The following is a 25852-nucleotide window of genomic DNA, read 5'->3' on the forward strand; positions in this document are numbered from 1 at the left end:
GATAGGTTTAAGTATGTTAAAAAAAAATCATTAATAATGTGGAGGTTCATGTGAGTAGCTGTAGAAACAACTTAATATTTTTTAATTCTATTTACTTTCATAAACTGTAAAACCAAAAGATCAACACAATGAGAAAAGTAGTTTAATATAACTCACAGGCTTTACGTGTGAATTAGATTGTACTTGAGATGCTAAGCCACCACTGACACATGTATCCATTATTAAAATGGTTTTCTACTATTGAGAACTAACTGTTGGCTAGCCAAAGCTAGGTGTAGGTAGATTCAAGACTGATGTTTCAAAGTTGCTTAACCTCATGTGTTTGGCTTGTTGCCATGGATATGAAATTAAGGTTTCATAAAACTTGCAAAATGTGAAAATAAGAAGTTTTTGTAATCCTGAGTTACATTTGAGAACTAGATCACTTTCCTTCCATGTTTTTTTCCAGACTTCGAGTGCCCACGCTTACTGCTTAGGGCTTTTTAGCAAATGTGTGGCAAATTCAAAAAGTAAGTTGATGCTTATGGAAAACTACACCTGCTTTATTGACCCCAGTAGCTTGAAATCTGTGCAGTGATTTCTGTCCTCTTGCTGCTGGGCTTTTGTCCTGGAGGTAACCATTTGAATGAAAGTGTCTCAACAGAAGATGCTTGTTTACAGCAAGCTTTCAGGCTGTCAAAATCATACTTTACAGCAACATCCATTTTGGATCTTGCTAGTTTAGTACTGCTATCTCTTTTTACCTAAATGTTTAGGTCGTTGGTGGATGCATACAGCACTGGAAGTTACTAAGTTCCCTCAATTTGGGATGCTTAGTATACTCTGCCTCATCAGAATATACAGTATGTTCTTTCAACAACATTTTTTTTAATGCTCTACTGATATCCTAATGCTTGGGAAAGCTAGCGCATCCTTTTTGTATCTAAAACCCAAATGCAGAGAAAAAGATAGAAGAATACAGGTATGGTGACTTAAAACTATAGCTATGAGGATCATACATTACTTCCCAGACACTTTTCTTAGGCATGTGATGTTTACTATTTTCTGTTGGTAGTATTGCTTGCTGCAACTAGCTGTTGCTGCTGGTATTTTTTTTTTTCCACCTGGAGAAATATGTTGTGGCTAAATTACTTACACAGGAAGCTCTTTCTATCTTACTTCTTTTGAAGATGTTGCAATATGTTTATGATTCTCCCCTGAGTTCAGTCTCGTCTCACCAGAATACTGTCAAAAAGAAATAAAAGCTTTAAATACCTCTGAATCCTTGTTCTTTAACACTTCGCTCTTTTTGTCACTGACTTTCTTACCTGAATCATTTTTTAGGGCTGCAGGGTTCTGGTTGATGCACGGGACAAGCTGGGGATCCCTTGGCAGTACACTGAGAATGAGAAGCATGGAATGTTTTTGATGGCTTTTGAAAACAAAGCTGGAATGCCCATAGAGCCTGCCACCTTCCAGTTGTACGTACCTGCACTGGGTGCGCTGTGGAGGGATTCGGGAATCAAGGAAGCCTTCAGCCGTCGGAGCGAGTATCAGCTGGTGAGTATGTCCATCTTGATGGTGGGAGGAAGAGAAGTTCCCTGCTGTATAAATATCCCTTCAACTGAAAGATTGCTTGCTGCGTGCAAGACATAGCCACTGTACGAGATAGTAGGGCTGTAAATCCGAGCACTTCGGCAGCAGAAACAAGTGGTAATTGGAGCCAAACTAGAAAAACTACATGACAGTAAGAGGGAGTGGAGAAGTGCACATGACTGGATAAACTGGAAAAGCAAGAGAAACCAAAAAAGGCAGGAATTGGTTGAACTAAAAATATTTTAGCAGCTCAGTAGGTCTGTTCATAGTAGGGCACTGATGAAGGCACACTTAATTTGTAACTTTCCAGTCCTGCCAGCTTGTACTCTATTGATACTGGCAAACTATTCCTGCATGCACATCTTCTGAAGTGACTGCAACACCCATTCGGCTGCTGCTATTTGACTGTTTATTTTCATCCTGATGTCTGCAAGTGAAACTTGGATAAGCAACTGAAAGATGACAGTGAGCTTAGAAATGTGCTATCTTCCTTGCGGTCTTGTATTAGGTTTTCATGTTCTTGTGCCAAAATAGCTGCATTTGTGGTATGGAATATGTTTCTGACAGCTGTTCATAACCTACTGCTTTTTCTTCCGATGTACAAGGTGGAGGTGCTTTTTTCTTCTCTGTTCAGTGAAACAAGGTACTCATCCGTGCAGCTCAGTACCATGGTTACTAGTTCTTGGAACGTGATATGTTATGATATCCTAATGGTTCTAATAAATGTATCTTTATGATTTAAACACATACTAATTATGCTTTAATCTGCAGGTAGAATTCTTTGGTTTGGGTGTCCTGTCCCTCAACTTCATTCAGCTTTTCTTGGGTGGGGGGGAGGCTGTTAAAGGTGAAATTCTTCATGCCTGGATATGTTACTGATGTTTAATCAGAGGAGTTATGTAGAGATTAGAAACATGGCTTTGTATAGTCTCCCTCAGACTCTTAGAAAGGAACTCAATATAGATATAGAAAAATAGAGAAATTTGGCAGTGAAATTCTCAGTTGGTTTCCTCATGCTGCTCCTCGGCATGGGTTCTCCTGTGTCTAATACTGTAGTTAAACTCGTGTTGCAGCCCTTAGGTACTCATGTGTCTCCACTAGTAAGATGCCTATTTGAGTCTTGTTGTTGCAGCTTTGAAATCTGTCTCTGAAGTATCTTGAGACTGGTAAATGGCTAAAGAATAGATAAAATGAGTAGGTAGAATTGTCACAGGATGGTTGTATAAACCTCACTTCCTTAGGCTCAAAATGTAACAATTTCTATGTTACAGTATTGGGGATTGTTACATTTTGAGCCTAAGGAAATGAGGTTTATACAATTTCTATGTTACAGTATTGGGGATGGGAGGGAGAAAATGGATCAGTTGTTCCGTAATTCCTAATGTCTGTAGACACAGACTGAGACTTTGCTCTTCTAAGCGCTGTTCAAACGTGGAATGAAAAGATGGCTTATGCCACAGGGAATTTGAATTTAACATGAGACAACTACTAAGAGAATCCAGTATATTAAGCAATAATTGCATCAGCAGCCCATTCAGATTTTTTTTTTCCTGGGAAATACTAAGCATGGGTTTTGTTTTTAGGGGGAGATTCAGGTATAGATCACGTGAGAGGTTCATTTCTGTACTGATTTGCAATAAATTTGCATCAAACAGGGAAAAAATAAGTCCGGTTTGTTGAATAAATAGCATTCTAAAACTAGTAGACCTACCTCTGCATTCTCTGGCTTTGAGGATTCAACAGGAAATACCAAAAAATAAAAAATCCCCACAAAAAGCAAGCATGCAGACATGCAAGTGATCATTTAATATGCTGTCATCTTCAAGATCATGGTGTAGTTTTATCATACTTCCTTTTGGATGGCATTCATGTCATCTGTTTAATGTTACTGCAGCAACTGAAACTGCTGCAGGCACCAGAACTGTTGACCTGTCAGTAGTGCAGCGACATGGTGTACTGGAGAGGTACTGTGTAACTCAGTACCTCAGCTTGAAAATCCTGGGTGCTGTTATTTTACTGGGCAGCCTGCGTCACCAGGAGATTACTAAGTACCTCAATTGTAAATAAAAGCTTTTATGCATTAAGTGCTTTTTAAAATCTAATTGATTGTTTTCAAGGATACAAATGCTACTTTTGAATTGATCACTAAACAAATTAAGACCTTAACTTGAGCGAGTTTGCATGCCTCCCTTCTATGTTCAGCAGAATTCTGTACATGAGGATTAGCAATGGCGCAATTTCTTATTAAAGCATAAATAAATTAAAGCTATATAACTTTTTAAAGAAAGCAGGTGGTTTAAGGAGATGTCTTATTTATACTTGCATGTGATATGTATAAACCCATACCTTCATTGCATTTAAACCCTTGCTGGGTATAGGTTTGTGTAAATAAATAGAAACCAGATTTAGTCAACTCTGAGAAAATAAACTTTTTCTGAACTGATTTTAACTAAGGCTAAAGAAAACCTTTGCATCAGCACTCCCTTTCACATTTAGTATGAGTGAGCTACTAAATGGAATATGGTTTGAACTGAATTCATTATCTTTAAAATAGCTTTAAAATCATCACCAAAATTTTTTTACTGTGATCTTTCTAAATGTTTCTGGGCAATGTTGAAAATAATGACCTTGCTCAGAACTTGAGTTTTCTTTGCCCTGATCTCGGTCAGCTGAACATCAGATCTTTTTTTATGATTGTTTATTATTTTGGCTTCTAAGCCATAGGATTATATTGGTCTGCTTTTGAACTTGAGATTTCTCCAGGAAGTTGTATGACCTTTCTTAAAAATAAAAAGTTAAACATGCTGGTTGGTTAACTAGAGCTGAAAACTGCAGCATACAGGGGTCTTCCAATGGTCTGTAATGCTAAGCTTAATGACTGACTCGGCAGTAGCAAACTTGTTGACAGAAAATGGCTCTGACCATAACCTCTTGCAGCCTGAAAGCTTCTCTGGGACCCAGAAGCTGCCTCTGGGCACTTGAGTGTTTTCTGCTTCATATTCAGTGCCTAGAAGTGCTGGCTGTAAATCACTGTCTGGGTCTTTGAGCCTTTCAGAAGTGAGTGGGTGGATTCTACAATAGCAGGGTGCTTTTTTGCCTTTTTTTTCTTCAGTCTTAAAGCAGACTAACCAATTTCACTTTCTTTTCACAAACATCAGCCTCTCGCTCTTCCCCGCCTCAGCCTGTCCCCACCAACCCAAGTTCCTCTGTTCCTTGTATGCAAGCCAAGTAGCTGGGGGACAAAAGCTTTATTGTATGTTTGGTTACATTGTCATGTCTCTGTCCTCCTTTTTTAAATACTAGAATAGGAATGCCTTTGTAATCGGTATGTGATTCTCCTCTCCCTTGCCCTCATTATCCTACCCTGCTTTCTGTCTGTATGTTAGAAAGGCATATGTTTATCATGTCTCAGTGTCTGGTAACATTTCTTCTGTTCAGGTTGCCGGGGGTAGTTTGGGCAACTGGGAGTTAATTCTTCGTTGCCAGCAGGTGGAGACAAGTTCTATTTCGAATTATTTCCTTGGTGAAAGGACCTTGGGACTTCAGTTGAGATTTAGCTGAAAGCGTGGAAGCTTCTTCAGTTTGAGCTTAAGTACTTGGGAGTTCAGGTGCATGTATAATAATCTGCACCCATAAATGATGTTTCCTTTTATGTCATAAATCACAGAGACTAAGGTCACCATAGGAATTGCTTTGGTCAGGTGGGTTTTGTTTTGTTGGGGTTTTTTTCTTCCTCTAAGGTTTCTAGTGGGAGAATGTGAGAAGCCATTCGCTTTTGGTTTAATGTGCCTAGAACAAACAGTATCTGAAGCAAGGTTAGCTGCTACTTTGACTGCTTGCAACTTGGCATACTTCATGAGGTTTTGGGTAAAGCTGTGGCAAATAGGGCTTGTCAGGCAAGAAAATGATATGTTTGTCACAGACAGAACGGATATATATGGTGTGCTGGCACTGTTACAGAGCTTAAGCTAACAACAAGCAGATCTGCTAAGGCCATCATCTGTCTTCATTGATTCTTAATGCAAAAATGACATTGTTTTATCAGATTGGGGTGTTTTTAAACACACAGCACTGTTTTTGGGGTTTTGAGGTCTTATAAAGATCTCTATCCTAACTACTTTATTTGTGTGATTTGAATGATTCTTCCTGTTTCCCTTCAAAATACCAAGTCTTTCTGGCCTGTAACTGTTCCAAGAGCTCCTGAACTCCTGTGGTACAAGTCATATTCTCATCTCTTCAGGGTTGATGGGGCTATTGGCTCTCAACTCCAAAGACTATTTTCAGAAGAGGAAGCTGTGCTGAGTTACTCACATGCAGCCAGACTAGCTCCTGACTTGTGATTGCAGATACCTGCCCGTCTTCATACAGAAGAGCGTGGCCATCTGAGGAGGCTGCAAAAGGCATCTGTTTTAATGTGGTTATTCCTAACATATAGAATATATCCATGATCCATCACTAGAGTATCAATTAAACGTAATTATTACTGTTGTATTATTATTATTGATGTTCACTGCATTGTTTAAAGAATTTCTAATGTTTTAATAGATCCTTTAAAAAAAAAAAGTCAGCATTAATGGGAAGTAGTGGTTCCTGAGAGGCAAGTAAGGGGCTTGCAAATACAGAAACGTACTACTGTGTCCTAGCTATTTTTAGATCTCTGCACAGGGAATTGTGTGGAACATTTCCAGTAATACTTCAAATACTAAGAGCCTCTGAAGCCTTGGATGTGGGAAGACTCTGGAAAATATTTTAAAGACTGTTTCTTTTATATTGATTCACCATTCCCTGGGTGTGTTGAGGTGTGGAGGTTTGGGGGATATTTGTAATAGGATACAAGTCACTCCCCTGTGAGTTAACTGTGTGGAGTTTTTTGGGGTTTTTTTTTCCCCTCTAAGCAGACACTTGACACACATCGAAGTGGTTAAATTATGCCTGCCAGAACAGATAGTGTGCTGGCAGTGGTGCATAGCGAACAGCCCACTCCTCATGTTAGTAAAGCTTTGTTGCTACATCCTCCTCATGCAAGGAGCTGATGGCTTCAAAGCCTCGTAGGCAGCCAGCTGTGTGTTTGGGGGAGGATGGAGCTGAGGCACTAATCATTCCCACTAATTCTTGATACAGAATGGACGAACTGTTGCATAAATGGGTTTGCTTTGGTACAGAAATACTAGATATGGCTAGTATTACCGTGTGCTGGTAATGTAAGTTGATCAGGGTGAGGCTGTGTAGCTGCTGTAGCATACAGAGGTGATGTCACAGCATTTGATTATCTCTGCAAGCTAAATGAATCGAGAGGCAGGGCAGCAAGGCAGATTACTGACTTGCCATGAAGGGTGAGTGACATTTGAAGTGGCATGTTAAGTGAAATCTGCAGGAGTGGGCTCTATTTTGTCAGAGTTCTTCAGTGCAGTGTAAGAGACTTCTTGAATCCTCCAGTAAAAAGTTTCCAACCGATCATTTGTCTGTTAAGATGTAAGGGCAGAGTAGAGTTAGCCTTAAAAGCCTATTTCTGAGCATTTTACTGTTCTTTCCACATAGATGCCACAGCACTGAAATGCAGGAGTACTTGCACCGGGTGTTGGCATACTGCACTCCGGCTTACACAACAGGCTGTAACACGGAAATGAGCTGCTCTTTTTGCAAACTACAGTTAGCATATGAGCTTACGTGTGAGACTGAACATTGATTATTATGTAAGGATGACTCTTTTTTTCAGAGCCATGAAACTCGCATATTTTATCAATGAAATCCATTGGGACTTGACCAATGCTGGTGAGATATGCAGAGGAAATGGGCACGCTGTCCAAAGTGCCAGCATGGAAAATCTTGTTACCATTTAATGCATGTAACTGGGACTAGGCAGCAACTCTTTCTCAAATTACTTTTGAGATTTGTTTGGTTATTTCTAGTTTGCAGAGCTTCTGTGAAACTAAACTAATGCTGGGTAAGTTATGTGGATTTCTTTTCTAGACCTGGATGGGACATACCTCTCTGACCCAGAAAACTAAACAAAACCAAAACAATGAATTGACAGTAGTGCTACAAACCAGAAGCTTATGTTTGCTGTTGCTGAGCCTAATGTTTTGTGGTTACTCAGTGTTAATGCTGAAAATCAAGTACATCTCTATCTAACAATGTTAAATGTTTGGGGTTTTTACAAGCGATTTCTGGTGCTGTGGATGGTAAATAGGCCTGTTTGAATTTATCTATTACACCTAAGGAGTGATAGCTCATATAGCAGGGTGAGTTATGGAGATGTTGCTCTCTAATTAATATCTGAGCAAGGTTTTATACCACTATTGTGGCAATGAAGTCCCAGAGGTCCAGATTCTAGTTCTGTCCTCTGATTCCAAGGCCTCAAAAGTTTATGGTCAAGCTGTGGAGTTTGACTCAACTTTGTACAGCAAAAGAAGCTAACTGCTTGTTTAAGTATAATTCTGCAAAGCATTGTGGCTGGCCTGTAGTGGGAAGGATTAGCAGTTGGAGACCCTGGCTTTTAATCCTGTCTCTAAGACTAAATAGGGAAATTTTTTTCAGATCAAAGTCTCAACGAAGAACTCTCAGACAAAAGTAGTGTTTTGGTAAAGGAGCTGAGAGTTAGTGAGTTATAGTTTGGGTTTTATTAAGAATTGAGAGGCAACATAAAGTGAAATGCAGCTGGAAACCTTTGCACAGAATTCTGTGTATATTGGCTAGTACTGTATAGTGTGTCAGTTTGCATCTACAGAATTTAAATTCTCAGTCTCCTATTATTTGCAGTACTCTAAAAAAAAAAAAAAGCTTAAATGAAATGTTAATGGGCCTGCTGCCACCAGAATTACTCGTTGAGCAGCATGGTGTTTGGCTGTACCAGCCCTATTGACAGGCGCTGAGATTGAAATTCAGCACTGAGCTGGAGCAGGAGGCAGGGTTGAAGATGCCTTTGTAGCATAGTGTTTGTCACCTGCACCAAGGAATGCTTCACCTGATAATCCCTGGTTTGCTTTCAGTGCCACTGAGCAAGTGGTGAGAAGAACTTGCATTTAAAGTATTCAAAATTTAGAGACTCAGAGGTCATAAATCATTGTACACTGCAAATCATTTTGAATTCCAGCAAACCCACTTGTGCAGTACCTGTTTTCTATGAGAGAAGCCGTTCTCTCAAGCAGAACCACCCGCAGAAAGCTGTGTGATGGGTAGAATGGTTATTGGCTGTTCATAAGTACTTTCAGCTATTAGAGAGAAGTAAGAACCAAAAAGGTCATGAATTGTGACCTTTTCAAAACAGTGCAAATGGAAAAGTGTAGAGACTAGCAATTTGTAACGGTACCTACCTGAAGTCCCAACCAAGGTTTAAAGCCTTCTATACTAAATCCTCTATGGAAAAATAAAAGGATTCCTTCCACGAATTGCTCCTGGCCTTATGTTACAACAAAACGCAACAGCTGGATGAAATGTAGCCTACATGGAATTGTGAGGATAAGTTGGAAAGTAATGAGCAGATCATACATAATAAATAAGTGGATAACAAGAAACTGATATGCCTACCATATGGGAACTGAGACCAACACTGTATAGCAAGAGCTGTGCTACTGGCTGTTCTAGTAGTCTGCATAGGGAATTCCCGGCATGCTACTCTTGGTTTTAGTTTTTTTTCTTCATTTAAGGATGAAAAACATAGGGCAAAAGCATCTCCAAGGCCTGTAAAATGTATAGTGCATTAATGTACTTCATTAATGCCCTACTGTCTATAGGTACCGAAAAGTTGAAATTCAGACCTTGTGTGGTCCTACTTTTTCACTTTTAGGTACTTGGATGTGGGTTAAAAGCCATATATTTTTATGGTACTGTGTAAGACTGCTGAAGGAATTTTTGCTTTTGGCCCTTAGATGCCAATAAACCTGGATTGTATTTTTGGTTTGGTTAAGGTGAATGAGAGAAACTTTATAGATACAGCTCCCATGTTGAAAATTCATTATGAGAATTTGCATCTTGCCTAGTGATTGGCCATTTTTCTAGTTGAATGATTACTTTTTACTCATGTGTACTTTATTAAGAACAAACTTTTTTGTCTTTACCTCTTAGTGCTTGAGCCCGTTAGAGAACTGTCCGGGTGACCCAAAAGATTTAGAAAATGAATACAGTACTCATCCTTGCATCTCTGTATGCTTGTGGTAGCAGTGAGAATTTGATGTCTTACCTTCAGCAATAGTGCTGAAACGCGTAATCTAATGTTCTTAGACTGCTAAAGTCCTTTTGGCTCCCAATTCTTGAGAATAAATGCCACCCTGCTTCTGGAAAGAAGCTTTAATTTTATTATGCATAAAATAATTAGAAAAAATACTCAGGATGTCTGTCTTTGCAGAATTGTTGTTCTAAGCCCTAATTAGTGCTACTCTAAATCTTGCAGGACTGTATTGAATATAAGGGTTTGTTCGGAGCAAGTACAGCTGTAATTAATCTTTGCATTCCCATCAAGAAATGCTGGCACATGCTGTGAGAAACAAGGAAGGAAACTTTCAGTTCAGGCTGTCTGAGCCAGTACCCAACTCAGCTAAAAAAACCACTGGAGTAATCTCTTTATCCCTTTCTAGTGTGCAGGAAAGTTCTGGGCAGAGACAAATACAACACAGTGAGCAGCCATTAGCTTTGGATTATGCTGTTTAATTTTCACATTCAGAAAGTTTCTAATGGATCTCAATAATTCAAGACTTCGGAATTGCTAGCTAGTATCTGTCAAGATTCCCAGTAATGAGTATGTGTTCCAGAAATCTGAGCAAGTACTTTTAAAGGTGTTCTTTTTGTATTACTGAGGGAATGTAATCGAGAGTTCCTACTGAAATCTGGTGAAAGCAGGAGACAGCTCGTGTTAAGTAATGAGCATATGCCTAGGTTAAAAGCGTGGTAGGTCAAGGACAATTTTTATTCTAGTTGCAACAAAATACCTGCATTTTGTAGATAAATATGTTAACATTTATCTGTTTACACTAAAGTCCAAAGACAGTCAAAGAAAATTGTTTCTAGTGGAGGGGCACCGCTTGTCAGACTGCTTTCAACCCTTCAATGCCAGTAAGATAGCTGAAATGAAGACTGTTAGATTTGCATTGCCATGATACGAGTTTTTGATGTATTAGCCTACGTGTCCTTTTTCAAGATCTAGCAAGGACTGGCATAGCTGTGTAAAAGAAGAGGGCTCCTGCTGCTGTCTGTGCACTCTTGTTAGCAGTTTTCTGACCTTTTGGCTTCTGGAGGAAAAAAAAAGGCAGTGCAGAAGAGGTGAACAGTTTTAAGCCCATCTCCCTGATATGGCTCGCTCTGCTCAGAGGAGCAGTGCTGATGATGCGCTTCAGAAAAGTCCAGTTTTACAATTCAGCCTTTTGCATTTGTGTGTTCTCAGTAGTAATTCAGCTTGCTTTCATGTTGGTTGGTACCTGACCATGTCCTCTTGAGAATCAGGACAGTGAGATCTTGGTGTGATCCAAGGGTGATCTTGGTGTCTTTCCAAATTTGCTGAATTATTCCCTTGAGGAGAAACAGTGAGAGGTTAAAGCTTGGATTTTTCAAAGGGGCCACTGAATTTAATAGGATAATGGGTAACAAATGCTTTCAGGCTCTCCTGAATATCCTAGTTTATAGTAAGCTGTGTACAATCACGGACAAGTAACAAGCACAGATGAATGCATAAGCAAAACATTAAAAACTAGGTCTGTTTTATGAGGAAGACATATATTCTGGATTTTTGTATTTAAAAGACAGCAGATCTCTGAAGCTGTTCTTAACTCATCACACTGACAGTGAATTATCTTTAATGAGCCTGTGGTCTTTGAAAGGCACGACGTGGCAGGAAGCTGAAAAGGAAGGTGCAGGTAGGATAGCCAGGTATCGATAACTTGCACAGCTGGCTAGCTAGTGATCCAAATTTTGATCCTTTTGCAATGACTTCTTGAAAATATTGTAGTTTTCTTTGACCTACTTTTCTTCTGTTATCTTCCTCTGCTCCTGCTGTCTCCTTAAGCCTGCTCTGTCTTAAAACATGGAGTATTTTACCCAACGTGTCATGCGGGGATAGAGCTTAACTTGGGCTGTAGTTCCATGATAATCACGTTGAGCGATAGGAAATAGGGGTTTAGGGAGTTCTGCTTTGCACTGTGCTCTTGCTTATGTTGGCACAACTGGTTTTTGGAAGTTCTGCTGTAAATTGGGAAGCTCATCTGAGCCAGAGTGCAACCCTGTGGCTGTAAGCGCAGCTGAGATAGTGACCTGCTGTGGTGTTGGTGAAGGAGCAAGCAGCTGGCATTGCAAGTGTCCAAAAGTCCCCTTACTCTGGTGCTTGCCTGGGAATGATGGCCATGTTGTTATCTCACTGATCCTTCATCCAAGCAATGGTTACTTTCCTCTGTGAGTCTTTTCTGAGGCTAAAATAACATGCCTGTACCTCAAGGATGGGGTTTGGTTTTTAAAATGTTTGTGCTGGGAGTTATCAGTGTTTGGAAACCACTCAGAGTCAGGGCTCTGTTTGACAGGTACTGAGTGTAGAAGAGGAGGTGGTGAGTAGAGGGAGGGAGGGAAGAAACACAGTTTTTAACTTTGTTAAATGATAGCTGTGCAACAGTGGAGGTTTTCATAGATTAGATTACCGAAAGATGCATCTGAATGTGATACAGGTCCAGAAAAATCTCTCGAGGTTCCATACTGCCACTGATGGACCAGCTGCTAATTGAACACTAATGGAGGGAGCAGAGCTGTTAAGTTGGCTTCTCAGAGGAGAAGAGTAAGGTTAGCTCAATACACTGCTGCTCCTTTTTCTGAACCTGCACTAGCTGGGAAGGCTTTCTATTACAAAGGCAGGAGGCAGCACGGTCTCCACCTTCTCTTAGTTTGCAGCTATGCTTAAAGCAGCTCTGTGGAGTTAACCTGTTTTCCTCTATTATTTAGTATTTGGGGGAGGGGAGGAAAACTTCTTGGAAACATCATGCAAGATTTTCTGTTTGAGGAAGTGGAAAACATGTTGCTCTGAGAAGTAATTTATTGACACCTTTCAAATGTCTCCTCTGTATACAACACAGAATCCTGCAGTTCAGACTGTGGCAGACTTGTGCTTCACTTGGCTTTACTCCTGAACAAACTGTTGGTGTTTGTCCTTAGAAGGTCTGCTCTCCACCCCACCCCCAGAGCCTCTTAATATGACTTGCTTTCCGTGATACTCACTTAATTCTACTTTGGAAAACTCAGTAAAATCTCAAACTGAAAAAATGGTGGTTTATTGATGGAACTCTTTACCATTTAATTTTCTGAATTCTGTGTATTTAAGACTTTGATCCATCTAGTTTCAGTCTGGTCAGAGTACAGCACTGAATCAGTCATGTGTATTTATTGGGCAGGAGGCAAAAAAACCCACCTACTATATCCTCTTTTTCTTTCTCCCAGGCCAGCACATGCATTCTAGGTTGCAAGGAGTTCAGATGGCCGTCCACGTGGCTGGACTGTTTCCCTCTCTGCTGTGTATTTAAGACTTTGATCCATCTAGTTTCAGTCTGGTCAGAGTACAGCACTGAATCAGTCATGTGTATTTATTGGGCAGGAGGCAAAAAAACCCACCTACTATATCCTCTTTTTCTTTCTCCCAGGCCAGCACATGCATTCTAGGTTGCAAGGAGTTCAGATGGCCGTCCACGTGGCTGGACTGTTTCCCTCTCTGCAGTTCAGTAAGATGTGACTAGGGCTTTAATTAGGAATTTTAAATTTTAGGCCAGTGTGCTCCACAGCTTGTAGAAGTTCGTTAAATCCACTTCGGTTTCCACTGTGGCTTGATTAATTTACATATGTAGATGAGGCCTTAAGGATAAATCACTTATTTGAAATCACTTATTTAATCCTTACATTTGTTTTCAGATGCTTATAGTGTTTAATTTGTATAAAGCAAATGCATGTGAATTTAAATAATCATAGAACCATAGAATGGTTTGGGTTGGAAGGGCCCTTAAAGCCCCCCCAGTGCCCCCCCCTGCCATGGGCAGGGACCCCTTCCCCTAGACCAGGTTGCTCCCAGCCTCATCCAGCCTGGCCTGGGACCCTTCCAGGGATGGGGCATCCACAGCTTCTCTGGGCAACCTGTCCCAGTGCCTCCCCACCCTCTCCAGGAAGAACTCCTTCCTGATGTCCCATCTCCATCTCCCTCTTCCCCTTTAAACCCGTTACCCCTTCTCCTGTCACTACAGGCCCTTGTAAAAAGTCCCCCTCTAGCATTCCTGTAGCCCCTTCAGGCACTGGAAAGTGCCATAAGGTCTCCCCAGAGCCTTCTCCAGGCTGAATACCCCCAACTCTCCCAGCCTGTCCCCACAGGAGAGGTGCTGCAGCCATCGGAGCATCTCCGTGGCCTCTTCTGGACTTGCTCCAACCAGTCAATATCCTTATGTTGAGGGCTCCACAGCTGGACGCAGCACTCCAGGTGGGGTCTCACGAGAGCAGGGTAGAGGGGGAGAATCACCTCCCTCGACCTGCTGGCCACACTTCTCTGGATACAGCCCAGGATTTGGTTGGCGTTCGTGAAGCATAAACATAAAGCTTTCTATTTGATACAAGACTTCAGCTTTACTCATTGTCTGTAATTTCTATAAGCCTGAGCTTCAAGATCGTAGCTTTATAGTGACTGAGGACTGTGTCAAAGGATGTGACTGTAGATGCATGTGAAAATAGGATGGAGTTGCACATTAATACAGCTGTTTGTGAGGTTTTCAGCTCAGGTAAATCCATTCCAATTCAGGTTTCATAAGTGAAAGTAATGATGCAAGTTGTGTGGTTGGATGGGTTGAAGTAAAAAATGCAGGAAAAGCAATCCTGAATGTTTTGAAAGAGAACAAATTCTGAAATTAAATAAAAACAATTTAAGTTACTTTAGTACAAAGACTCCAAATATCAATAGTGCTGAGTTTTAAGTGGAAGAACTTCCCCTTCTCTTCATGCCAAAACAACCTTCAGTGGGGGAGAGAATAATTGCAACAATTGATGTGTCATGAGTGGATGTGAATAAATAAAAAGTATTTTGAGATAATGACTGTATAAATCAGCTCACAGAGAAAACTTAACTTGATTGTGAACGGAAACTGAAGTTTATTTCAGATCACCGAAGATTGGTTGTGGCTCACTATCTCTCATCTGCTGGACTCAGTGTGGTGTTGTCAGTGGCACTGGAACAGGAGAGATGAGGTTGTAGGGAGGGCACTCACTTTTTGGGTGAAACCCTCTCTCACAGACCCAAACTACTGCTCTAAACTAATGTTCTTAGCATATAACATGAGACAACCGGGTCACTGGTGATCTAGATTACATGGGCATGTAAAGGTCAGACTTCGTAGAAGGCAATACCCATCTCAGTGTAGATGGGTGAACATGAGATGCTGGGAGCAAATGTGCAATTCCACTGATGTGAGGAACCACTGGGAAAGCAAGCAGAGTGACAGCTGGCAGAAACAGTGTGCTTCATAGTTCAAAGTTGGTCAGTCTCTCAGAATTAACAAATACCAAGCTATTGCTGAAAAAGAAGTTTTTTGGTTTTAGGGCAAGTGATCTTTGAAAATCAGGCATGAAAACTGACTTCAGGAACCCCTCAGACTTGCAAGCCTTGTGTCCTCTGTATTGAGCCTGCTGAGTGCTGAGGTAATGGGCATGGTGAAAAACTTGAGTAATATAAGTAAGGTGGAACTTCTTTTTCCTGTACTTCACTGCCTACGTGTGTAGTTTTATAGGAACTGTTAAATAGCACACGTGAGTAAAAATCAGTCTTAACTTGCGTTTTGCCTCAGTCTGATTTCCAACTAAAACTTCATTTTAAAATACAGAGCAGCTCTCTAAATCTTGTAAGACCATCCTTTTTTGGTCTACATCACATCTAGAATCATAGAATGTCCGTATCATAGGATCTGAAAATGTCCTGGTTTTATACATACAGACAGAATGAGAAAATCTCTTGTTTTAAGCAAATTTTTCAATAAATGTGAGGGATTAGTGACTTTCCAATCCTTATAAGTCACCTTTTAGCAACAGATGTAGAAAAACTTCAGTAAAACATGTCTGAGCTCGGTGTTCCCACAGAAGGTGGAGCGTGAAGGCTTTCTGCAACAGGCGCTTTGGTCTAGAAGTGGAGTAGGAAGCATCATTCTGTGAGATACTCAAGGTTGTGCCTTCAAGTTGCTTCACTTTCCAGCTGGCCACCTGCCATGGAAAAGTCCAAGCTCAATATTCTCTCATGGCTAGTGTTAGCTTTTTTTTCAGACCACAAGATGTAAGATACTTATTTCCCATCCCTTGATCTGATAAGGTTTGAAAGGGAAGCTCACTGGTAAACTGATTCAGTCTTGATCAGATAGTCAGCACTGCTGACTAGGTTAATTCATAAGGTAATATATTTTGTCAGTGTCTAATCTGGTTCCACAGATGTCTTCTGTAAACAAAGCAAGCTTTAGGTTTGCATGCTGAGCTGCTGAAACAAAGCATGGGACTAGGGTCACATAATAACGTGATTGTGCATGGTTTTTGGTGATCTGTAAAAACATCCAGTTGCTTCTACATACTGATGCCTCAGTTGGAAATGCCTATTTCTGCACAGCAGCTGCCTGCTGAGAATAAATGGGATTATTTGCTAGTGATTGGCCAGAATCTTGCATCCATCCTTCCGTTTACAGCTCAAGACTTTATTTGTGGCAAGATCACTGCTTTCAGTTGCCTTCTCTTGTGCATTTTAGCCGACTGTGCTTGGAATGAGAAGTTGTGCTGGCGTGCGTTAGTTCAGCTTCACGAGAACCGTCCGTGTTTGAGATGAAAGGGTTCTGGCAGCAATTTTAGACAATGTATTCGCTTAGACAGTTGGCAGGGAAACAGGAAGGAATCCTTTCATGGGATGCTTATGACTAGGTCTGTTGTCCACTCGTGCCAGGGTGAGTGTGTGAGCTGGGCACGCTGCTGATGTTGGATACAGTAATCAGGCTTTTATTGTTGTTTAAACATAACTGTGTTTCTTCCACATGAATTGGGTATGTATCTCTGTACTTCTGCCCCTTGAATTTTCCTAGCTGCTAGTCGGTGAAGGCTGGGAAATGCTAAATCACTGTAACTAACACGCAAGTCTGGCTAAGGAGTTCTTTAGAATTTAAAAAAAGCAATAACTTAACCCTTTTTGTATTGCACTGTGTGTCTCTGTTTCGTGGGTGGCCAGTTTGCTGTTTTCTCTGCTGTTAGCACCTGCTTTTCTTAGTTATTGCTCATCTGTGAAGTAGGAATAGCAGTGATAAAGGGACGGTAAGTAGGAGTGAAATCGAAATTATAGGGATTTTATTAATGTTTCTTGAAGCTGTAGTGATGAGCCTGCCTTAGTCAGAGAGAAAATTCCTTTCCTCCTTGAGGCACTGTTGCTAGTGTGCATTTTTGAGACAAATGGTCAGAATTGTTAACATAGTATCAGGAGTCATTTATCTCATCTACATCCTGTTGATGTAGAAACACCTAGAATGTCAGGAAAAAAATGTAACCTTTTTTTTTCATTGCAGCATTTTCAGAAAGAGTTGTATTTAATTGCTGGGAAAAGCTCACACACGTAGGAGTTGCCCTTTGCCACAAGAACTCTGCTTGTGTTAAGAGTGTTTCTTAGCTGTAAGGCTAAAACTTCACTCAGTCACAGAGATCTACAATTCTTATCGCTCAGATTAGCCTGGACCTTCGGGGGAAAAATTAAATCAATATTTATCACCTAATTTTTTTATCCATGTGCTGTGAAGCATTGAGTCTGCTCAGTGTGTCAATGTATCAAAGCAGGATGTGTTAATAGGGAGCCATCCTGACTTGGACAAAATTATTTTTGCATTGCCTGTTTGTACTGAGCTCAGAAATAATGACGTTTAAAAACACTTTCCAGCTTTAACATCTGATACCTACACTGTGCAACTGGGCAGTAGAACGAAGGGGTTGTTTTTAGAAGCAGCCCAGAATCAAATGATACTCTCTTGTAGTTGGTATGTTTGTAGGGTGCAGATAGCAGGAACTTGGATAAGTACTGGAGTTGCTGGATGGGAGCCAGTAGCTCAGTCTGTTGTTAAGGAGGAAGTTAAAGAACACTAGAGAGATTTGATAGAACTCTGTATGGCTTAAATAAGGAGAAGAGGCTAGTCTCTGCCTTGGAACTGGTGATTGAATGGAAAATTAATGTTTATCTCATGTCATATTTCTGTGCCCAGACAGCACGTGGAATATCCATGGAACAGAATTATGGCATATAATGGGCATCAGCGTTTCAGGGCAATTTAGGTTGCTTCAGCATCCTTAGGAGTGAATTCTGGACAAGCACAGACTTGTTTATCTCCTTGGAAACTGGTACTTAATTCATCAGCTGTCACAGAGAAGAGAACACACTTTGAGCTGTAGTAAATCCATGCCCTGTTACCAGCCAGGCTGAATGGAAGTGCAGATTTAGAAGTAATCTGTCACAAGAGCCTGCAGGTTCAGGGAGAAGGGGTTGTTTGTTTACAGTTCCCTCTCATGAGAATTTTAACCCTGGGTCTTCAGAGTTTGTAAAGAACTACTACTTCCCTTGGGCAAAGCAGGAGGCAGAACCTGGAGCGGTGTCGGCATGCTCACTTCTAAAGGTTACGTAGGTCATGGTGGCAGGATGTTACCCTGCTCATTATGTCCAGCAGGTCTCGCTAAGAAAAGTGTGTGTTCTCTCTCTCTGCTGAGGTTTTGGGTTTTAATCTCTGTGTTCAAATAGGTGGCTGATCGAACGTAGTCTCCAAGGATTTCAAATGCTATCTCCTGGTTATTTTATCATAATTCTGTGCTGCCAACCTTGCTCTTCCCTTGGGCTTCTGCTTTGAATATCTTGCTTTTATAAAATGTCTGAAGTTTTAGCATTTGACCCCTTACAGTCGATAGGGGATTGACATCCCAGGAAACTTGGAAAAAATGAGGTCCCGGTGTTTGTCTGAAAACCACAGATTTTACTTGCAAGTTCGCATTAGTGTTGCGTTTGAGGGTCTGTGTCTGGCAGTCCCAGTGGAATAAATGGTGCCTTACATAAAGGCCAATTTGGGAAGTCCATCCCATTTGTGTATTTGAAATCTCGGAGCTTAAAGCCTGGGAAATTCCCAAACTTGTTTCTGGGGTTTCCTGGATTTCTTCTGTGTCTCTCAGCCCTGCTGCTGTGTTTTTGACCACCTGACTGGTGGGTGGGATACAAACACCCCTCTTTTATTCAGGTCACTGTTGCTTTCACCTTGCAGATTCAGCAGCTCTCTCTTGTCGTTGCTTACAATATCCATTTTTCTGGAGGCTTTGCTGTATTTGTGGGAATCTTGTTAGAGCTGTATTATGCTTCCTTCAAGTATAACGTTTCCTTCCTGTGTGGTTTAATTCAGCTGAAACAAGGGAAATCGGACAGGTCTACCTTAAATTGTACACTCTAAATTTAGCAGCCAGAGACAGAATGATCAGGAACGGCTAAATTAATATTATGTCCAAAAAGGCCTTGGGACAAGGAAGGGAAAAAAGCCAATTTGGAACAGAGGGTCCCCTTTCAAGTCTTTTAGTTCAGAGCAGAATGGAGAGGAACTGCTTTTCAGAAGGCAAGTTTGAAATGAGCCTGTATTGTAAGGGACTGGACAACCGGACGTTTCGTTATCATTTATGATCTAACCAACTGTCACTTTGAATAACTGGTTGAGGGTTCCAGTGACAAGCTGATAAATTCTAGCCTTGCAGAACACTTCTTATTACTGAGTTTCTGTGGATGTTTTAAAGCAATCTGCATATGATCTGTTGTGCATTTATTTTCAAGAAATGAATACTGCTTGGGAACTCTGCCCAAGTGTGTTCTGCTTGCTTATTGCAATGAGACTATCAATGGCAAAGGAAGTGATGCCAAATTAGTTGATAAATCTCCCTAAAGAAATATTAGATGTGCTATGAACCTAGCCTGAGGAGACTATAGATATGTTAAATTCAGTTAATTTGCGGTAACTTTGTGCCAGTGTTAAGATTACAATCTTATAGCACAAAAGCTATAGAATAAAATGAAATAAATATTTCTTTTCTTCTTAATTTTGTGTCTTTTGCCCCTTGAAGGTGTTGTGCTCAAAATAATCTAGGATATAAAAGAAGAGCTTTAGAGTACTGCTTCAGGAAGCAGGAGTGATGTTTACATTTTACCTTTCCTCCCTTTCTCCTTCACCAGACAGCTTTTAAGCAAATTGTGCTGTTTTCTCTGGCTTCACCAAACTTCATGCTGCAGAGAGAGCAGTTTAAAAAAAAAAAAAAAAAAAAAGAATTATAGCTTTTTTAAATAATCCAATAGCAATGCTGCATTGTGGAACTTGTGGGCTCATTTTAGGCCTTCTGTTTGTGTTTCTTGATTCCCCCAGTTCCCAGATGTGCAGTGACTCATCCTGCTAAAAAGGAACAGCATCTCTTATTCCTTCTCTTGGTCCCAGTTGGCAGAACTGTTACTCAGAGGATGCCTATTGCTGAGGGAGAAGAGATTAGCAGTGAGAGAGTGAATCATGCAAGCGTCTGTGGTAACTCTTGTGTGGTGAGCAAGAAGTTGAGGAAGGTTTATGGTCTGTGCTATGCTCTTGTGTGCTGAAAAGGACTGTCTGAACTATGTAAAACTGTAACTCGGAGGTTATTCTTCTCTCGCCCACCACTCTCCAGGAAAACACAGGGCATGGATGAAAGACAGCCTTTTGACATCTTGATGTATTAGCAAGGGGGTGGGGAGGAACAGCTAGCTGGTTTGTATCAACAGCAAAATAGATGATGGTCATCTCAGGCTTTGTCGATACAACTTTCAAAATGTGGAAGATACTAACAGACTATCCATTAAAAATAAAAAAAAAGGCATGTCAGTACAGACGGGCTTCACTGACACACTTTGCTGTGACCGAACGGTGCTTCGTATTTAAGTACCATGCCCGTTAAAATAAAATAAAATAACAGCTTTCAGGTTGTAAGAATCGTATTTATGATTATTAGAATATTTTTTAAAGGAAATAGTATATTAACAGGGAGATACAAAAATATTTGAGTCGTCTTAAGTCTGACTAAACAGAAGCTCAACAATCTTCTATGAATGTAGTTGATCTGGGGAAGTTTCTTGAGCTGCCACGGTTTTTCTTGACATACCAGTCTGTACAAGATTGACACATCTGACCTGAACCTTTTTTCTTTGGTTTTGTGTGTGGTGTTTTTTTTAAGTGAACACGCCAGGATGTGATTATCTTTAGGTACTTAAATATAGTATAAATATAAATAGCTTTGGCTTGCATTTCGGTCCTGCTGTTTGCAAGTGTAGTTCAAAATAGATTGCAATGTTCAAAAAAACTGCTTAATTTTTTTTCACTAGAACCATAAAAATGGTATGATTGAAATTGTTAATCAACGTAAAGATATTTTTAGTATCTGGTGACTCAATTGCTAGTATTTGCTGCCACTTCTATAGGAAATCATGCTAGTGAACCAGAAATATCTGGCTGAGATCTGGAAAAGGAGAGCATTTCAAGTGCTAAGCCAGCTTTTGAGTGTACTTGAATGACTAAATGACTTCGGAGAAACACTAAGAATTTGTGCTGAAAAAGCCAAACAGTCTTGTTTATGGTCAGTATCTTCAAGAGAAAAAAAAAAAAATAGCTGAACATGAGAGGGGCAACTGATGCTTTATTTTGGTAACAGTGTGCCTTGAATGGAAAATCTACCTTCATGAGTAATTCATAAACTCTGTGTGTATTTTTTGTATACGTGCATGTATATACACACACATGCGTATTTGTATGTGTGCAAAATACCCAGAGCATGAGATAGTTTTGCATAAAAATTTATTGTTGGAATCTAAAACTACGTTCACATGTAGCTTGATATATAGCTAAATGAACTTCATTTCTAGATCTAACTAATTTTGCTACCTATTTTACCTGGATGACAAGGAAAAAATTAAAATATAAATGAATGTTAAGTTAATAAAATTATTCTGATTAAAAATACTAATACAAAGCAGTCCTTTCAGCTTGAGTTTACATATTTTCCTCATTTAATTACATTACAAGTTACTTATCAAGTCAGTTGGTGCTGTGTGCTGTTGTTCTGTGCTGCCTGCTTGATGAATAGGCCATGTGCTTCCCAGAAGCCACTGACTTTCTGTGAGTCAGACTGAGATGTAGAGTAAGGTTACTCGGAGTCTTTGGAGCAGGAATTGAATCCCCACTTCCATAGGCTATAACACAGGGCATAATCAGGGAATCATCTTTAAAGCAGGAGGTTTTGGGTGTGTGGTGTGGGTTTAGGCTTTTCTTTGGTTAGGTTTTTTTTTGTGGCGGTGGTGTTTTTCCTCCTTTAGGTTTGTGTGCTTTAATGTTTCAAACTTTTCTTAACTTCAAACCCTCGGGAGCTTGTTGGGGATTTGTTGTTTTGACTGGAAACAGATATTTTGATTTAAGTACTGGATGTCTTTGGGTTCTGTGCTAGAAGAGAGTATTTAGACATCTCAGATCTGTCAGACCATGCATATGGTGTTCACACCTGTTCCAGCACCCTGACGTGGTTACTCAGCTAGCCAAGTGTTCTGCAATTGCTGCTTAAAATTTCCCAGAATGGATTATTTGGCTTAATTGCAGTATCAGGAAGTGCTGTATGACAAGTCTAGTTTCTGCTAAATCACTGCAGAAAAGAACATACTTTTTTTTTTTCTTTTCATTAATCAGATTATTTTCCTACCTCTTAGAAATGTGCAGAATGTTTGACTGACTGATGCGTGGGGCAGGGAACGGGGGAGGCACAAGCTGTAAATCAGACATGCATATGTGTCCCAGCAGTTTACGTGCGTACAGCTGGTTCCTGCCCTCGCCATGGGAGGGTGTATGGACAAGGCTAGGATGCTGAAAGCAACTGGCTAGTGAATAGGAGCAAGTTGTGTGGAAGATGGCCTGTTTGCAGTCTTGTTGCACATTTAAGGGCCTTGCGTAGGACAAAGCGCAACAGATAGAGAATGGTTTTTGGTTTCTTTATAGCTTCAGTGACCTCTTCTTTTTGGGCTGTCCCACCTCCTAAATATGAATAATGCTGTACAGGAAGACCTTTTCTCTTATTCATGTAGTCCGATATCTCTAGTGATCCAAGAGAGTGCCAGAAAATACAGGAAATTACTTTCACCTTATGAAAATTCATGACTGTAAGGAAGCTGTTAGAGCAATTGTTCTTTGGCAACTTACCCCCTCCCAAAACATAATTTTTTTTTTTTCTGCTAGTGATCCACGGTAAATCTTTTGCAATACATGATCGTTTTTTGCAAATATGTGTGTTCTCTGTCTTTTATGAAAAGACACTTCAAGTTTTAAATGTTAGGAAATAGTAAGGTACAGCTCCTTTTTGTCTGTGCCATATGCTGAAAGTATGTACTTGTGCAGTACACTGAATCCTCCGATTCTTCAGAATGATCTGCTGTGTTTACGGCTTAACTGGAGAGGAGTAATTCTAGCCTGCTGTCTCAAGCCTACAGTGTAGAGGAGAATGTATGGTTTAAGAATTTATATTGCCACTGGAATATGAGATGTTGTTTTGAGTGTTCTCATTCTGATATAGTGATTTGATGAAGGCGCCTACTGTCAGTTGGGTCATTACTGACACTGCCCTGATCGGTGCTGTATATCATGTGTTGGCTGCCTAAGATTAGTGCAGGGCAGCAGGACTTTCCATTTTATCCTTCTTATGACATGGCTCCAACTGCAAGCCTGTGTCCCGAACACCAAAGAACACTTTCTTACTGAACAGATCATCTTGGAAGTGTTGGAAGGACAGTGGGCTTCTGCCAAAGATACTTCACTCCAGGAGTCAAGTTTGCATCTATAAGGAAACAATCCTTTTACTTCTATGTGCAGGGCTTCTTGTGTCCTCTAATACCAAGTGGCACTTGATTTGAGTGGTACATGGGCAAGCTGTTTAAAACAACAGCAAAAAAACCCTGCGAAACCTCTTATACATTTTCACACAAGAATAGATTTTCTTTTTAAATATTGCCTGTATTCTTCTCAATGTAACTGCTTAAGGATTTTGTACAAGATGAGCAAATCCATTGTTAGAACTCTTGTGACTAAAAGAGAAACATTATCTGTAGAAGAAAGAGTCCTTCAGAATGCTGCCTTTTTTTTTTTGACAAGCATGTCTAGCTTAAATTATCACAAATTGTGGGTGACTTAAATTTGTCGCTTTTCTAAAGATACGCCAACCAGTCTAGGATATGCTTTTGTTCACTGTCATGAATTTTAAACAAAATACATTGCTTTCTAATAAATGTGTTTCATTTTAACTCCCACCCAGTGCCAATTAACTGCATTCATCGTACAAGGGAGGAAAAAACCCTAATTCTTAAGACTGGCTTCCATAACACGTCCTTTTCACTGGAAAGATTTACTAGGCATATTTGAGCTTTTATTCAGCTCTTTACTCAACTTTGGTTTTTCTGTTTCTCTAGAAGTAATTGCTGGAGAATTGCCTTTAGAAGAAACACTGCCTTACATCAATAGTATATTGTGGCAGCTCTACTTCATTATCAGCAGTTTACATGAATTAAGCTGTTCATTCTATTTATTGTTCCTGCTCCTTTAGCACATCAGGATATTGTCCAAGCTACCACGTGTGATATTGCCCTGTTAGACCTCACTGCATGTTGGAACGTGAAAACACTATGGTTGAGTTGGATTTTCTGTCCTGGAAACAAGCTTAGTTCCCATCTCTTTCCTTTTCCACAGGGTGAATCGGTGAAGTATTTCCTGGATAATCTGGATCGGATCGGTCAGCTGGTAAGACATACCTTCTCTTTCGGAACGAAAAGAGCTCAAAGAGATAATGAAAGCCTCTGTGTGCTATGCTAAATGCTTTTGGGGGCTTTTTTGGGTTGTGGGATTTTTTTTTTCTTAAATAATAATGCATTGAGTAACTTCAAAGTTCTTTAGAAATTATAAACTCCAGCCTTATGAAACTGGAGCTTAATATTTGCTTAATCTTTTTTGACAGGCAACGAATATTGTTTATGGTAGTTTCATTTATACATGTGTGTTCTTTTATCGGTCCTTCTGTGCAGTCTCTGGATCTCACTTTTTATGATGAACTGATGGCTGGTGCTACTTAAGGTAGCAGAATGAAACCTTATCAAGTAATAAAATGTACTAGCACTTGTAGGCTTCAAAGCTAATAATTAAACTATCTATCAGGAGTCTTGGAGGAAGAAGAAGGGGAGTGATTCTTCCTGAATATTAACAGAAATTAGCTTCTGAAGAGCAAATCTCTGCAGTGGTGGACTGGGCCACAGGCTGCAGTAGAACATGTTGCTGTACTCGCTGGTCATAGACTGTGAATCTGGAAGAAGTATTACATCTGAAGTTTACAAGATGTCCTTTGCAAGAGTAACAAACTGAAAAACTAGATTTTTTTAAAAAAAAATCCTTTCAGTGATGATTTGGAGATCTGCTTTACTGAACACCACCTAAATGGCAGTAACGCTGTAGCTATGGAATTCATAATGATAAAATAGACCTTCAGCCTGAAAACGGGAGGCTTGAAGGATAAAAATGTCAACAAGTGAATTGGTCCTATGTTTTTATTCTCATTGTCTCAGGATCTTCTGGTAGCTGTTCACCAATGTGTTGAGATTAATCGTCACCAATCCGTTATTTTGAAGTTGAGTATTCATTCTTCACTTGATGACAACTAAAAAACCATGGATCATCTTCTTCTGGGTTTTTCCCACTGCTGCTTCAGTGTTCTGGCATTTTTGAGGGATGTTTTGACACTTTTCTCCTTTCTTTTACAGAATTATTTCCCCAGCAAACAAGATATTTTGCTGGCTAGAAAAGCCACCAAGGGGATAGTAGAGCATGATTTCATCATTAAAAAAATACCTTTCAAGATGGTGGATGTAGGTGGACAGAGATCTCAGCGTCAGAAGTGGTTCCAGTGCTTTGATGGAATAACTTCAATTTTGTTTATGGTCTCCTCCAGTGAATACGATCAGGTGCTCATGGAAGACAGGCGCACAAATAGACTTGTGGAGTCCATGAATATCTTTGAGACAATAGTCAATAACAAGCTTTTCTTTAATGTTTCCATTATCCTATTCCTCAACAAGATGGATCTTCTTGTAGAGAAGGTAAAGACTGTCAGCATTAAGAAGTATTTCTCGGACTTCAAAGGCGACCCTCACAGGCTAGATGATGTTCAGCGTTACCTGGTGCAGTGCTTCGACAGAAAGAGGAGAAACCGTAGTAAGCCG

The 25852-nt window shown here is 40.2% G+C and overlaps 1 protein-coding gene across 1 annotated transcript in view; it reads left to right on the forward strand.

The window, feature by feature from the left end:
• Positions 1-1323: 1323 nt before the first annotated feature.
• Positions 1324-25852, forward strand: part of GNA12 (guanine nucleotide binding protein (G protein) alpha 12) — a gene marked incomplete at its 5' end in the record, with an annotated part of 25067 nt that continues 538 nt past the window's right edge. The window contains 3 exons of the mRNA XM_010160406.1: positions 1324-1539; positions 24333-24383; positions 25394-25852. The exon at positions 25394-25852 is cut by the window's right edge and continues 538 nt beyond it. Coding sequence (XP_010158708.1) covers positions 1324-1539; positions 24333-24383; positions 25394-25852 — 726 coding nt within the window. The remainder of the gene's footprint in view (positions 1540-24332; positions 24384-25393) is intronic.

Source organism: Eurypyga helias, unplaced genomic scaffold, assembly GCF_000690775.1.
Source record: "Eurypyga helias isolate BGI_N326 unplaced genomic scaffold, ASM69077v1 scaffold24941, whole genome shotgun sequence".
Lineage (NCBI taxonomy): Eukaryota > Metazoa > Chordata > Aves > Eurypygiformes > Eurypygidae > Eurypyga > Eurypyga helias.